Source organism: Hibiscus syriacus, unplaced genomic scaffold (genome assembly GCF_006381635.1).
Source record: "Hibiscus syriacus cultivar Baekdansim isolate YM2019G1 unplaced genomic scaffold, ASM638163v2 tig00110809_pilon, whole genome shotgun sequence".
NCBI classification, from domain to species: domain Eukaryota; kingdom Viridiplantae; phylum Streptophyta; class Magnoliopsida; order Malvales; family Malvaceae; genus Hibiscus; species Hibiscus syriacus.
Genome location: NW_024062869.1, coordinates 427,541 through 443,146, shown reverse-complemented (window position 1 = coordinate 443,146; position 15,606 = coordinate 427,541). Strand labels below are relative to the sequence as shown.

The following is a 15,606-nucleotide window of genomic DNA, read 5'->3' as shown; positions in this document are numbered from 1 at the left end:
GAAACACGTAGCATTAGAGTTTCATAAGTTAACTTTTGTAAAGACAATTTTAGTTGAAGATTCATGGGTAAAGGCATATATTGTAAAACACCATGAACATTATCCCATGACCCTCCAAAACACAAATCTATCCAAACATGATCAACATTAGATGATTTCATGGTTGTAAATTAATTTACTAAACAGACGAGCTGCGAAACTAAAACCTGTTGCCGGATTGGGAAGGATGTCGTTGGATATAGGAACGGATGTCGCCGGAGAGAGTGATAGATGGAGATGGAATGAGTTGCGATTTAGGGATTTAGTTTATGATTTCAGTGTTATATACCCAAAATTTAAGTGTTGTGATTTACAGATTCTCGTTGCGATTTACGGATTATCGTTGCGATTTACAGATTCTCGTTGCGATTTACGGATTATCGTTGCGATTTACGGATACGCGTTGCGATTTACGGATTATCGTTGCGATTTACGGATACGCGTTGCGATTTACGGATACGCATTGCGATTTACGGATACGCGTTGCGATTTACGGATACACGTTGCAGTTTACGGATACGCGTTGCGATTTACGGATACGCGTTGCGATATACGGATACGCATTGCGATTTACCCATACGCGTTGCGATTTACGGATACACGTTGCGATTTACGGATACGCGTTGCGATTTATGTGTTCGCGTTGCGATTTTCATATTCGCGTTGCGATTATGGAAAATCGCAATGCGAATTTGTACTATCGCATCGCGATTTTCAAGAATCGCGTTGCGATTTTGGAAACTGATTTGCGATTCTGGGGATCGCGTTGCGATTTTTATTTCGCGTTGCGATTTTGTTGGTCATTTTGGCAAATCCAAAAAAAGTTGGTTAAAATCGTATATTATAACTTTTTTTTGGTCACTGAGGCGATTCTTTCTTATTAAAATTGCGAAGTCCCATAAATGATCCTTACCGCCGAGTCACCAGCCCGAAGCTCTTCATCTACTTCATGATGAGACCTAAGTATTGGGTTATAGAGATTAGGCTCTGCTCTTGGGTTGCGTATAGCCCAATGAATCCAATAAGTATTATTGACTCACCAACAAAACTTTATTTTCTATACCATACTTCTCATACAAATTTGGAAAACGGAGTCGGATTGAACTCTGATTTTAAGTGTTAGATAAGTTTCATGTTTTGAACAACTGAACCTAAGTTTCTGGTATATAAATTTTGTGGTTTCTTTTGCAAGCTCAGAGGTCCCAAAACATGCCGAGAAAAACCTGGAAGAAGCATGTAGACGACACACCCACTTCATCTTCATCTCTGTCAACCTCAGACGAGTCTGAATCATCGCTGGAGAGGTCTCGCCGGCACCAGAAAGTCCGGCGTAAGAAGGATGGAAGCTCAAGGAGAGAGAAAGAGCGAAAAAGAGAGAAAAGAAAGCGCAAGGAGAAAGAAAGGGAAAGAAGAAGAAGGAAATCGCGGAGAGAGGATGGAAGGGAGAAGAGAAGGGATTACGAGTCTGAGTCTGAATCCGGGTCTGGATCTGATTCTGACGGTGTTAAAGGGCGGATTGAGCCTGAAGTAGTTGTCCGAGAGATGTTGAAGGAGTTTCCTAATGTTGGTAATGATTTGAAACAGGTAATTGCCTATTTTCTTTAATTATTGTAGTTTATTTTAAAGTTGCTCTCGTTTCGTTTCTGGTTAATGAATGCGTGAAATGTGCTTTATGTGATTCAGATAACGGGTCTAGCTAAGAATTAAAGTGAAATTATATTAAGTTGGCTTTTAAAGCCTAGAAATGGATATGCTAATCTTTTTAATAGCATTTGTTAAATTTTTAATTCAGATTGCTCTGCAACTGGATATTATGAAGCTTAGATACAAGCTAATGGCAACAGAGAAGACATTTTGTAGATGCTTCTTGTGTTGAATTTTTGTTCCATCCTCATATGCCATAACTCTATTGATGGTGCATTTCAAGTTCATCGGATGCTAACTTTTGGATTTAGTTTCCTATGTTCCTCATCATATAGCAAAGGCACTTCCTAAGTTTCTTGTCATTCCATGAGAAATAAGCTTGGAGGATAATGTAAGTAATATAGAGAAAGAGAACTGATTGTATATTTTGTGTTCCTGCTTATTTCCACACACAAAATAAGAGTTCGTAAAGGGAATAATTTGATTTTTTTGTTTGAAATATGATATAAGTAATTTCATAGGTTTCTTTCAATGATCTAGTGCCATTTTGAAATATGATATAAGTAATTTCATAGGTTTCTTTCGATGATCTAGTGCCATAGCTTAAGCTGTGTCTGGTATGCTCGTTTATCCATTTACGAGGGGAAGATAGATGCTATTGGTTCTGCTAAGCATTTTAATGTTTGTTTGATAACTAACTGCATAATGCCTTAAATATAAGGCGCAATCTGAAAACGTACATTGTCTTACCAAGTAATGGATAAAGATTGCATTTCTCTTTTTCTTTGGTTTTTTTTACTTGAAGTTCGTTTTTGGTATGTAACTTGACTTTTGGGCTAGAAATAAGATTGGTAAAAGGACATGGTTTCTTTTCCCGTTTTACGTTTACTTTTATAGTTTATACTGATTAGAATGTGAGACAAATATGTTGGTCGAAGTGAATACTACTTCTTTTCCCTCTCTCTCTCTCTCTCTGTGTATATATCTATTATTTGAGTATCCTTGTTATTTTTATCTTATTTTTCCTTCTTTCCATTTTACTCCAACATCAATGTAAAGAACTTATTATTTTCTTGTCTCCTTATTCTGATATTTGTTTCCATTGTAGCTTCTTCAAATGATTGATGATGGGCAAGCTGTTGACATAAAGGGCATATCTGAAAGGTCTTTAAATAAGCATTTGAAGAGGTTATTCCTTTCTTTAAATCTAAAGGAGAATGGTAATAGAGTGTTTTTACACTCTTCAAAATCTCGTCCTACCTTGGATGTTGTTGGCCACATGATTCAGGCTCCTACAGAACCTATAGAGCAACAACCCACAAATTCTGGTTCAGTGAAGGATGGCCAAGTAATGGATGAAAATAATTCAGACAAAGATGATTCTGCCGGTCCTAAAAGAAGGTGATTATTGAAGCCTTTTTCCTATGTTTTTCTTTTTCCATTTCTTTTCCTATTCCACGCAGAAGCCTATAAGTTTTATCAATTTTCTGCTATGAATACACACAATTCCTTGTTCTACATGGTGACATACTGTCTCTTTGGCTAAAAACTAGTTGGTAGTTATCTTCCATCCGCGAACTCTACACCTCATTCTCGAAATTATAAAATGAGACTTATAAATTTGCGGCACAGTTTCTAACTGTTGGGATGCTTTTGGAATAAAGATATAATTATTAATAGGAAATTCTCCTTATTTGTAAATATGTGAAAATGGACCAACTGAAAAGGAAAGGAGGGAGGAAAACAGCTAATGATTGCCACAATTTAATTGATGCTCATGGATGTCGTATTTATTCCTTGCTCTCTTTTGAAACCACAATTGAACAGATCAAGTCATTAGGTAGAAATATAATTAGGATTTTCTAGAAAGAGTGACGAGAACACATCTGTAAATTGATGTGTCATCATCAGAAGAGGGATATGGATATTGTTTCTTCAAGAAACTGTCGGGTTGGAAGGCAAGAACTCTTTCTTTGGCAGGGAGACTGGTTTTATTGAAATCAGTATTATGTTCTTTGCCTACATATTATTTGTCTATGTTTAAAATTCTGGCAGCAGTGAATACTAAGTTGCAATCCATCATGGCCAAGGGGCAAAATCTAAGAAAATACACTGGGTCAACTGGATAACAGTGTGTAAATCAAGAAGTTGTGGTGGTTTGGGTGTGCTGAATCTTAATTTTATGAATAGGGCCTTATTAGAGAAATGGTTTTGGAAGTTTGCTAATGACAGTGAATCAATTTGGAAGAGGTTGATAAGTTCCAAATATAATCAGGACACTAATCTGATTTCTTTCTCTAAAAAATATCCTACAAATGCTTCTTGGATTTGGAAATCGGTGGTTAATAATCATTTTAAAGAGGATGAGTTTAGTGCCAAGATTCGTAGCATGTTCCAAGTCACAGTGGGTAATGGGGAGAGAATCAGGTTCTGGGTAGATATTTGGGCTCTTGATCATCCTTTGAAGATTGTTTTCCCGAGGATATTCATTGAATCAGTTTGGGACAATTAAGGAATTTGGTGAGTTCAATTCATCGGGGTGGTCTTGGTATGTCCAGTTGAGAAGAAACCTATGTGATTGGGAGTTAGAACAGTTTTCTAATTTTCTAGTCATCATTCATAATTTCAGCCTATCCCAAGAGTCAAGAGATGGTCTGCTTTGGAGAGGGAATGGGGAAAGCATTTTTACTGTTAATTCTTGTATGAAGACTTGTTTTGTTGAATCGGTAAAAGATAGTTTCTGGGAGAAATGTATTTGGAAGGGGTTGGTGCCTCCTAAAATAGAAACTTTTATGTGGCAAGTAGCCCATCAGAAATTGGCAATTAAGTTTGAGCTTCAAAAAAGAGGGGTTTCGGGGATTGTTGATGTTTCTTGTCCTTTGTGTAAAAGAGAGATTGAATCTATTCCTCATCTATTTTTCTCTTGCAAGGTGGCATGGTCCCTATGGAATAAGTTTTTGAATTTTTGGAATATTAGTTCGGTTCTTCATGGAAATGCACAAGGATTTTTACTTGCTTGGAATGACATGTTGTTTTCTTCTTCTATTTGGTCCTTAATTCCGAGGGTAGTGCTTTGGACCATTTGGAAATTTAGGAATGCCGTGGTGTTTGAAGGAAAGTCTTTGGATCACATTGAGTTATTTTTCATGGCTAGGCTAAGGCTTGCTTCTTGGTTCTTAGCTAAGTTCAAGGAGGTTACTATTACTAAAGACTCCCTGATAAGTGATCCATCTATTGTAGATTTTTGTTCTTCCAGAAATTCGGCTACTAAAATTGTGTCCTGGATTCCTCCTCCAAAGGGTTTTCTAAAACTGAATGTAGATGCAGCAGTTTGCAATGATTGGCGAAAGAGCGGTGTGGGTGGTTTACTAAGAGATGAGGATGGTAAGATTATGGGTTCTTTTAAAGAATCTGCAGATCCAGACCCTCCAACTTTGCTGGAGCTTGTTGCCATCAAGAGGGGTGTACTTATCTTTGAGCATATTCTTCAGAGGTTTAAGAATCGGTGGATTGTTGAATCTGATAGCAAACTTGTTGTGGATTGGGTTAAGAATTTAGATAGTTGTCCTGGTGTTTTCCTTCATCTAGTCAAAGATATTGTTGCCATGATAAGAGTTTTGGAAGGAGCTATCAGATGGGTTGACAGAACAACAAATATAGAAGCTGATAGCTTGGCTAAGGCTGGTATTGGGTAGTTATTGTTTGTTGGGTTGGGATATTGTTTAATTGAGTGAAAGATGTGTTCTTTGGTGTGTTTCGGGTTGTTTTTGTAAGGGGCTTCTTTGTTTTAAACATTATGTAATCTTTTTCTTATTAATGAATTATGAGGCACTCTTCTCCTCCTTCCGTTGTTTAAGGAACACCAATTGGTGTTCCGTTAATCATGAAGGGGGTTTTTAACGAGGCCTTAACTTCCTATAAAAAAAAACTATATTTACTTTTAGCCTATTGATGGTCCTAAATTAGTCTAGAATCAAGTGATGAGTATAATTTTAATTTTGCAAGAATTTGTTGTTGTTCTTGTTATTATACCTTGAGATACGTTATTATTGTTCTTAATGATTCGTTGAATCCAGTAGCAAAACTTCTGATTTCCATTTTTAAGCTGTATATATGATACTTCTTGCAGATGCATGAGATTGCTCGTGTTGATATCTAACCTCTTAATTGCTTTCATTTTCTTGCAGGGTGATTGGACCTGCAATGCCTTCAGCTGAGTTGCTTGCTGCAGCAGCCAAATTAACAGAAGCTCAGGCTGATCTCAGGTATTCTACACAACAAACTTTTTTGCTCACAGTTTTTATTTCTTACATTTTTTCATTTGTTTTCATTCTATAAGTTTCTGGTTTGTATAATTGTCAAACACGTTTCACAGACCCTTATTTTGTATCAGAAAATTAATGCTGACTTTTATGACTTTTTCTTGGTGTTCTTTTCTCAAATTAATCCAGAGAAGCAGAAGTAGAGGAAGACAATGAACTATTTATTGGACCTCCCCCTCCTGCTCTGGTTGCTGAGGTTGCATCAGCAAATGAAGCAGAACGTTTTGAAGAGGTTCCAAATTTTACCCCTTCTGTATTTTATTCAGATTTAGCTATATCTTTGATTGGTAGCAACATAGTGATTGCAACCTTGAGCCTTTTTCTTGAAATGTTAAAATTTCTTCTCATTATTTTCTTAGGAACATCTTACAGATTTTTTCTTCTCTCGTCCTTTTAATTTATCTCTGTTAGTTGTGCTGTGTTCATTGTCTAGGGTTCAGTGAAATGATCCTAGGTCCTTCATGTGTGTTTTTTCCATTTCTTATGTGTTGTTGGGAAGAAAAGAAGTGGGTGGCTGCTTGGTGTCTGTTTAATTAAGTAGCTTCTGAATTTCTGATTTATTTTAGCTGCCATTGGCATTGTAAAGAAAAAAGTGCCATATTAATTAAAAGAACCATTGACAACAAAATGAAATTAATTTAAAATTTGGGTTCATCGGGTTTCTTTTCATTGGGGTGGGGAAGGAGAGATAGGGGTTAAGAAAATCATCTTTATTATGTTGAATTTGTCTTGATTAACTCACGGTCTGCCAGCTATAATTAGTCAAGTATCTTGTTCCTAGTCTCTACAAGCATCATTTGTCATATGTCTGTTGATTTTTCACATTATACCTGTATTTCTGGCATTTGTTATATTTTATCTTCTTTATTTAGGGGCTTTGGGCCTTGTTCCTTTTTGAAATCATTAGGAAAATAGGAACAAACTACTGCATTTTATCTTGGATTTGCCTAATCTTCGGTCAATATATTCTGGTTCTGTAAGGTCAATGAAATTGTTTACCTGTTGTCATAGGTGATACATAATCAGTTACGTATAAACTTGTATGATAAATATTTCTTGGTTTGGTGCATTTTCATTGTATGGATAATCAGTTATTTCTATATGCTTACTCAATTGCTTCACTTTTACTTGAGCAGGTCACAAGAATTATGGGAGCTGAACCTGATAGTCCATATGATGTTGTAGGAGCAAACCACAATATGTCTGCTGATAATATAAAGAAGAAGTAAGGTTTCCAATTACAAGTTTATTATTTTTTTATTTTATCAAGGGTAGTTTGCATTGATTGTTCTTTTAAATAGACGAGGAAGAATTTAATATTAGTTCCTTTTTATTGTTTAGCACAAACCTAATATCTATTTGCCCTCAGCAATAGATAATTTTTTTGGACCAACAATACCTTAGTTTAAATGGTCTGAGGTATTAATCAACTAAACGAGATCCATATGGTAGTTTGTTATTATTAAAGGTAGAAAATGAACCTGAATCTGGACCCACTTGTAAAATCCCAAACACAAACCTAAATTGACCAAAATTTCGAAGACCTGGAACAAAAATTCACTTAATTTTGAAGCAACGTAAACTTGAAAGAATCTATAGATTAATCAGTCGGAACCCCAAATGGATGAAATCCAAGACTAACCCAAGTAAAACCCATAGTGACTCTGACCAAAACTTGAGCCCTTCTAAACTAAATCCAGAAGTTACCTGACTTGAAAGGATTCGACCCGACCTGATCTATGTTCTACATAGGGGGCTTTTAGAAAGCTTTGGGTTATGTTTACTATGGTGTTCTTTGAAACAAATTTTCTATGGAGAGTGATTCTAGTTTGGAATTTGGATAACTTACGCTTTGAACTTGGAAATTTGGTGATAATATAAGAAGTTTCCTGGGGGCTGCTGATTGGAGAGCCAAAATACATGTCCTAGGTTTTGTTAATAAAGAGACTATACATTATTTATTTTTCATGTACTTTTCTCATTCTAGAGGTGGTTTGGATGTCAAAATCTAGTAGACGGACTCTTCCTTTTATCTTGATGTGATTGTGAGCTTGGGTCGAATTGTGTTTCTCATAAGCTGCTACCCCCCCCCCAAAAAAAAAAAACACAGGTACTGGAAACTCTCTCTTTTGGTGCATCCCGACAAATGTCCTCATCCTCAGGCGCACCAAGCATTTATTATACTCAACAAAGCTTTTAAGGATTTACAAGATCCAGATAAGGTGAGGGTTTGATTATCATTTTTAGGCACAGCTTTGGTTTACACCATGGGTGTCATTTGTTTTGGGTCTTATGCTTCTTCATTGCCTGCGTCAACTCATTGTGTGATCCAATGCTGTAAATAAGCATGCGTTAACCCCTCTATGAAATTGTCTGTAAAACTGAACTTTAGTATTGAGATATTCACTGGAGTATTTTTGTTTGCTCTCTTTTGAGACACTTTGGTTTTTGTGGCATCTTAGAAGTTATAGATGGTTTTAGTTAGCACACGGCGTTACTTCTTCTTTGCCTGAAGAATCTATCAATTACTATAACCAAACATGAGACGATGGAGTAGCTATTTCTCTTTCAGCACTAAAAATGCCTAATTTCATCCTGTAGCACAAGTGCAGGATTTGAAAAATCATCCTAAGTAGTCTTCATTTATAATTGAATCTGTTTCATTCATATCTTCTTGAGTATTGGCATCTCTGTTTGTATTTTGTACAGTAACATGGAATGCCTCTTATTTTTTTCTTTTTTCTTTTTGTAAACCTTGTCCTTCGAGGTTTTGTTTCATTGCTCTTACGAATCATCCTTCTCTTTCTGGTACTGAATTAATGTTATTATAATTCTTATCAAAGCTTAATGAGCCTGTGTTATGCAAGAATTGTACGAGTAAAAATGGGAAGGAAAGGGAACTGGGAAGAGTACCATATTTGGTCAAATATACTATCAAAATAGCTTGAACAACCTATTGTAGAGGATTAAACTGCATCACTTCCATTCCTCTCCATATATATGATATTGCTATGCTAATATTATTGCTAAAATGTAGTAGTGCTGTAGGCTGTTAATTAGGCCTGTTTACTTCTTAGCCCATAGTGATTTCTCGTGCCATCTTCATGAGGTATTTATTGATGCATTCTTTTGGGTGAATTATTATGCATTTTGAATTTAGGGTGATTTTTAATTCTCTTTTTTCCTTGAGATTTAGCCCCAGCATCGTGAATTCTAACCGCAAATTTCTCACATTTTATAGCGAAAAGCTCTGGATGACAAAATAAAACTGAAGGAGGAGCAGGAGAAATTCAAGGTATTTGTTATTTACAAGCTCTTAAAACAGGCATTCATTTGATAAACTTACCAGTATCAACTTGTTATATTGAGCCTTTTCTGTTATAGGCTGAGTTGCGAGCAATGCGTGAAGCTGCACAATGGAGAAGATTACAAGGTTAGATAGTTTTCTGTTGTTAGTGTTACCTGCAACATTTATGTGCATTCATGTGTCTCCCATTATTTGCTTTTGCTGCGATGAGTAGGATACTTTGAGTTTTTATACCTCCTAAATGAACTGTCTTTAACATGCTTTTGAAGTTTACATTTTTTTAATTGTATATGTGAGAACTTTCAGATATTATGTAATTGCATTTTTTTGTATGTTAATTTGGATATTTTAGTTGGGATCTATTCATTTGAGATATGACGAGCTCATTCTCACTCTTTCTACAAATTGCAGCTCCAGTGTTTGTTTTAGGTCATTGTGTAAGGTGTCTGACTAATAGGAAGCACAACATAGACGATCGGTACTGGTACCACATGGACACATTGACATGGAAATATCTAGAGAGAGCAATAAAATATAATTTTAATTCTAATATGATGATATACAATAAATATGTAAAATTGATACTTTTAAACCAAATATTGACATGTAAATTGCTTATAAATATATTGAGTGTATTATTTGTGTTCAAATACTTTTAGTGATGGGTTTATTTGATTTTGCTCTTGATAGTTGGTTTCAGATTTGAAAAATAACTAAATAAATGCAAAAACTAACCTTAATTCCATGTTCAAATGTCTATTGCCATATTTGAATGTCCTTTTTTCTTTTATTTTTTTTCTGGTGTATTACACATTCTGATATCTCGAAGCCATGTTCGTGTCTGACATGGGTATGCGCTCCTGCTAGGAGTTTTGGTGCTTTCATAGCTAACTGTACATTTGCCAATAATTTAGTGTTCTTTTACATCTTGTGTCAAGTCAACAGTTCACAACACCCTAAAGAATGTTGATCTAGAACCAAGCGAGCTTTTAATTGTTACAGGTATATCAATGGAAGGCGATGATGAGCTCCTGGCAGAAGTGGAAGTCAAAGTGCCTCCTAAAAGGGACGAATGGATGACAACACTACCTCCTGAGAGGAAAGTAAGACATTTCAGTCTTTAGTTCTCTACTTTTGCATTGATAGTTGCACAAACATCATAATCAAGTTACATTGCCCATCACTGCAGATCCTTCAATCCTGCTGCATGTTCCACTTCATATCGGGACTTATAGAATTTTTGTCTTCATGTTGTGGATCATCCACCTTGAAAAGGCCGAAAATATTAACTGCATCCTTAGTTGTCACTTGAGATATCCATGAAATGGCCAAGGGAATTACATTTCCAGAATTTAAACTGAAATTACTCAAATTATAATACCCAACCTGTTTATTCTTATCAGCCTGGTGTGACAATGCAATCAACCAAATTTAGCAATAGCACGAAAGAAGGGCGAGGTGATACTAGTGTGTGGACCGATACTCCTTCAGACAGAGCCCAAAAAGCAAAGATGCAGTGAGAATTTCGCTTTCAATGTTTTGCTAATCATCGCATGGTAATATTTACGTGTTTGTTCAGTTATTTATTATGATTTGCATGCTTAATTGCAGTTACTTGGAAGCCTATAATGAGGCTGCAGCTCTTGCTTCGAATGAAGAAGTAAAGGCGAATAGAAACGCATCAGATGCAGATTTGGTGGATGAATATAATAAAGAAAAACGACCAAAATCATTGGTACAAAAGCATAAAGAGGAGGCTGCAAAGCGACTGAAGAAGAAATCGAAGCAACCATTAGAGAAGCAGCAGCTGGAGAAAGACGAGTGGGAGGGGAAACATCCATGGAAACCATGGGATCGGGAGAAGGACCTGGTTGCCGGAAGGCAGAATGTAAATCTCGATGCTGAAAACATGGTTAAAGGTTTGACTTCCAGGTTTTCAACAGGGACCTTTCAGAGGAACTTCCTTTAAGGCCAATGCAACCGAGTCCGATATTTTCTTGTCACAGATGGGTAGAATTCTACCAAACCCATTGCGGTCGTCATATATGCTGCTATATTGGTAGTTCAGTGAAGTATCAGTTTGTTGTTTCAAGATAAGCAAGTTGTGTTTTGGAAATTATATACCTTCGATAAAAACAATAATAAAAAAGTACTGACATTTTTGTTAGATTGAAAAGGTTTAATTTATATTAGACAATGGGGTGTTTGTGTTATTTTAAATATGTAATCATATTTCATCGGGAAAATGGATTTTCTTATATCTTTATGTTAAAAATCGAATACTAACACTTTTCGTTGAATGAGGGTCGTGACTAGAGATGCACATAGCCGGATTTAAATCCGATTCGGATCGGATAAAAATCGATCCGGATCGGATAAAAACCGATCCGGTTTTTTTACTAAACCAAAAAATCGGTTTATAAAAAAATCGGTTCGGATCATAACCGGTTTGGAGGGCCGGATGATGTAACCGATTTCTGTTTGAAAAAATCGATTTTTTAAAAAAATCGGTTTTTAATCCGGTAAAAAATCCGGTCATCCAATTTTTTAAACCCCAGACCGGATTTTTTTCCGGATAAAAAACTGGTTTTTTATCCGGTTTTTTTCAAACCGGTTTTTAATCCGGTAAAAAATCCAGTCGTCTAATTTTTTCTCAAACCGGTTATACTATTCGGTTTTAAAATATCCGATCCGGTTTAAAAAAAACCAGTTTTTTTCAAATCCGGTTTCGGATATTTTTTACATAAAATCAGATATTCGAATTTTTTGTGCATCTCTAGTCGTGACTCTATATTTCATTGTCCCCTCTTATCATTTAGGGTAAATTACAAGGGTGACCAAGGAACTATGATTATAAAATCATTTTGACAACCAACGTTTGAAAACGACCAAACAGATCACTCTGTTTAAACAGAGTGGTAACGTTGCCTTTAATAAAATTGACATAATTATATATTTAGTTTTTAATATTTACATATTTTTTCAATAAATTTAATCTTCTAATCATACGATAACATGTGTCACAGTTGTGTGAAGAGAAAATATAATGGACATGCTTTAGTGTGGATTTGAATTAAGGACATCTTTTTATCCTGAGCATTCCCTTACCACTGAGTCAAGTCATTTATTTGTTTATAATTTGCATAATATTTTATATAATGTGTTTAAGTTATTTCACACATGTATATATATATATATATAAATTTAATAAATAAATTATATTTTGCATATATATATTAATTTATAGTTAATGAAAGACTCAAAAATGAAATGAGTTTAATCATTTTATTTTAAATTATTTTTACAATTGTTTTTAAATAATAATATATAAATTATATTAAAATTATATAGAGAATCCAAATCAAAAAATAAAAAATAATTTAATTTAAAAATATTAAATTCATTTTAATTTTTAAGTTTTACATTAACTATAAATAAATATATATGTGAAATATAGTTTATACATTAAATTTATTTTAATATATAAATATATATATGTGTGTGAAATAACTTAAATTAAACACAATATATATAATATCGTGCAAATTAAAACCAAATAAATGGCTTGGCCTAGGGCATGCCTAGGGACAAAAGAGGTCCCCGTTAAATTATTTAGTACTATTATATAGGCAAATAAGTCTACACGTAACATAGATTGATACAATAGAGTGTAGAGAAGAGGTCAAACTGCTTTACAGAAGGAGAGCATTGTTTGACGGATTTTTATTTTTAGTAAGGTAACAGAGCTTGTGGAGCCCTAGTGCAGCTTCCCTGTCCCAGAATCCAGCTGGAGTGTCCTGCTCGGGATGACCTGAAGCACACCGGGTTGTTCTACCACATACACTTACAAATATCAAATTACCGAACATCGTACCAAATTTTCTAATACGCCATGTAACAATAAATTTTATGTTCGCAGAAAGACAAAAAGGTATATAATCCTCAATGAGAGAGAGAGAGAGCTGAATCCTAAAAACAGTAAGAAAGAAAAGCTCAAGTGCTTTAATTGTTGTATTTCTGGGAACTGAGTTGTTTAAGTAACGAGAAAACAACGCCGATTGTTAATTTTAGAAAATCCTGCATCAACCCACTAAATGGGTTCCTTCCCTCCTTTCATCTTTAAAATAACCATGTACCGACTTTGACTTGTGCGGGTGTTCCATCCAAAACCACCAAAGATTAATTCTTCAGGTTCCAAGTCTCAAATTCTAAAAAATTGGGATGCTTTTTTTTTTCAGGAGATTACTCTTCCTCAATGATGAATTGCATGAGAAATTGAATAACATCGAGTAATTTCCGCACTAGTATTTTCGTTTTATTGATAGAAGATCATAAATCCAGAAAAGAAATAAAAGCATGTTTTACCAAATTATTTTGGATAAACTATAGACTCTTGAAGCATTTTCCTTTATGCTATTTGTTCTAATTTTTTCCTTCTTCAAAATCGTATGCTTATCCCGATTATTCAGGAACTTAATTTTTCAATTTCGCATGATAATCCTAATTCTTAAAAAAAGAAACCGAAAGAAAATAGTGATTCATATCGACAACAAGCTAATAATATTATTCCTAGAAAAAAAAACAGGAAAGTACTAAGAAAAGCCACGTACTTGATATCTCGGCAACCTGTTCGGGAGTAAGCTTGGCGGAGAAGCCGCTGGTAGCCGTCTTGTAACTGTAGATCAGGGCATCCTTAGCAGCTTCTTCGCTGCCGAGGATGGATGCGAGGGTTCGGAGATAGTAGGCTTCAGGCTGCTCATCCTGAGGCTTCTCGGTGTATATGATGTGGACCGCCGCTGCCGACGACGATAACGATGATTTCGTAACATCTGCAGATTCAGCCATTTCGATCAAACAACACAAAGCAATTGTCAACAAGAATAAAACCAGAGATACTTTTCCGTTCATATCGAATATATATATGTTTGGCTCTGCTTTTATTTATTGAAATTCGAAGGTCCGCAATTTTGACTTTTTGTGTTTACGTATCCCCTAAGTTAATTATATACTTGTACGAAAATTACTCTTACACGTAAAGTAATTAAAACGCTTTAAGACGTTCAAAAATTAATATTTTGTTGAAACATATATCGTAAAATAACTGAAGCACAATATTAATAAATACTATTTATATAAAAATAATTTTGTAAACAAATAAATAAATAGTGCCGAAAATAAAATAAATAAAGATATATACAAAAAAATTAAACAACTAAATATTGTTTAATTCATGTAAAACATTAAATTAAAAGAAACAAAACATACAAGGACTGGATTTAATTAATTAAAAACTAAAGGAATAAAAATAGTAATTAATTATACTAAGAAGATAAAAAGATCAAGAGTGAAGTTTATCTAAAACTTAGATAAATACATGTATCATGAATGGACCTATACCAATTCGAATCAAAATGATAATCGTTGTAGTCTCCATCATTCAATTAACTTGTTTAATGTTTTGAGTTTGATTTCGATAATCATTTTATTAAAAAAAATAAATTATTTTTTTGAATTTATCTTGAAATTATTCAATTTTTTCATTATCTTTTTTCTCTATGTTAAATAATTATGATTTTTGGACATGCTACATCATTTTTTTAATCTAAGTCGAAATTAATCAATTTTATTTTTAAATAAATGAAATTAAAATAATGATAAATATTTTATATATTTATTTATTAAATGTAAAAATAAAAACCTACACTTGAAACGATTATTAAAAGAAATAAATTTCACCAATAATATTCTAAAAAATAGTCCTTATCACCACCGCCATCCCAATTTAGTTTTCCTTCAATGCCAACTCCTTTTCTTTCTTACCTTTTTTCATCAATGCCTTGCCCACTGTCATGGACTCATGGGGTCGACTTTTTTTATTAATTAACATTGATAACAATATTATTTTTTTAATATATTCCAAATTATATACACCTCTCTCTCTCTCTCTATATATATATATACAACAGTAGATGTGAGATTAAAAAGGAAAAAATAAATAAAATCAAAGAACCACATATAATAACACAAACTTCTTTTTTCTTCTCTATAGCTATGGCTTCCATATTTTCGGCGACCAAATACCCTTCTTGCCGGCGAACGCCTTCGTTCTCTTCGTCATCATCGTATTCGTCGTCATCAGCAACATTATCATCTTCGTATTTTCAAGATGATTCGCCTCTTGGTCCGGTGGCTCCGGTCCGGTTTTCAGGCGTACCATTTTCTTGGGAACGTTTACCTGGGATACCTAAGAAGCTACAAAACCACAAGAATAAAGAATCCGTCAAGTTGCTGCCA

The 15,606-nt window shown here is 34.5% G+C and overlaps 2 protein-coding genes across 2 annotated transcripts; one reads left to right on the top strand and one right to left on the bottom strand.

The window, feature by feature from the left end:
• Positions 1-1,159: 1,159 nt before the first annotated feature.
• LOC120141513 lies at positions 1,160-11,390 on the top strand. The gene is made up of 11 exons (XM_039156357.1): positions 1,160-1,623; positions 2,792-3,084; positions 5,871-5,948; positions 6,135-6,237; positions 7,142-7,230; positions 8,116-8,227; positions 9,247-9,300; positions 9,390-9,438; positions 10,315-10,415; positions 10,716-10,828; positions 10,924-11,390. The coding sequence occupies exons 1-11, from the start codon at positions 1,249-1,251 to the stop codon at positions 11,279-11,281; spliced, it is 1,725 nt and encodes a 574-aa protein (XP_039012288.1). The 5' UTR covers positions 1,160-1,248; the 3' UTR covers positions 11,282-11,390.
• Positions 11,391-12,909: 1,519 nt separating this feature from the next.
• Positions 12,910-14,261, bottom strand: LOC120141514 (subtilisin-like protease SBT3.17). The gene is made up of 2 exons (XM_039156358.1): positions 13,923-14,261; positions 12,910-13,143 (listed from the first exon to the last, which is right to left on the bottom strand). The coding sequence occupies exons 1-2, from the start codon at positions 14,218-14,220 to the stop codon at positions 13,070-13,072; spliced, it is 372 nt and encodes a 123-aa protein (XP_039012289.1). The 5' UTR covers positions 14,221-14,261; the 3' UTR covers positions 12,910-13,069.
• Positions 14,262-15,606: the final 1,345 nt, after the last annotated feature.